This window comes from Seriola lalandi, unplaced genomic scaffold (genome assembly GCF_002814215.2).
Source record: "Seriola lalandi dorsalis isolate HSWRI2012SDOR001 ecotype SW California unplaced genomic scaffold, Sedor1 jcf7180002052075, whole genome shotgun sequence".
Taxonomy (NCBI): domain Eukaryota; kingdom Metazoa; phylum Chordata; class Actinopteri; order Carangiformes; family Carangidae; genus Seriola; species Seriola lalandi.
The window spans coordinates 2,731-3,327 of NW_019522628.1; the positions used below are offsets into that span (position 1 = coordinate 2,731).

Sequence of the window (597 nt, forward strand, 5' to 3'; positions counted from 1 at the left end):
CTGTAGGACCTCCTGTATGACACCTGATCTCCAGCCGTGTTCATCACAGTGTTGTGGCAGGTGAACAACGATGGCTCGCCCCTCCCCCAGCACACCTCGACTCCTCTCTTGTTCACCGCCTCCGACCGACACGGCAGCGTCACCCTCCGCCCGGCCACACCCACCACTGTCTCCGTGGTGACCGCTGACACTTGGGCTGGTGCTGACACAAGCACACACACAAAAATAAAAAAATTTAATACAATTTCAAATGTTGCTGCAGCTCCTCTGACGTCCAGCAGGTGCTGCTGTGATCAAACTCCAACAAAGTCAAAGTCTGTTTTTAAACAACTTAATCATAAATATTCATATATATATATTGATATATATCAATATATATACATATATATATTATCCTTCATCTGGTTCAAATAACGAGCTGAAAACAACAAGGTGGAAAAAGTGTCTGTGACTTAAAAGTAGATGAAAGTCAATGTTGAGCTTCTGTCAGACGAACACGCTGACACATGATCATACAGGTATATGATGTCATCAACAGGCGACCAATGAAACGTCGTTGTGATAAAATAAGAACACAACTCAACAACATATAGAACA

The 597-nt window shown here is 43.4% G+C and overlaps 1 protein-coding gene across 1 annotated transcript in view; it reads right to left on the minus strand.

Annotated features, from left to right (window-relative positions):
• The window catches only part of LOC111649881 (hepatitis A virus cellular receptor 1-like), a gene marked incomplete at both ends in the record, with an annotated part of 2,836 nt that extends 2,634 nt beyond the window's left edge, over window positions 1-202 (minus strand). Inside the window, one exon of the mRNA XM_087172117.1 lies at window positions 10-202. Within this exon, the coding sequence (XP_087028243.1) occupies window positions 10-202 (193 nt within the window). The remainder of the gene's footprint in view (window positions 1-9) is intronic.
• Between the last annotated feature and the right edge of the window lie 395 nt (window positions 203-597).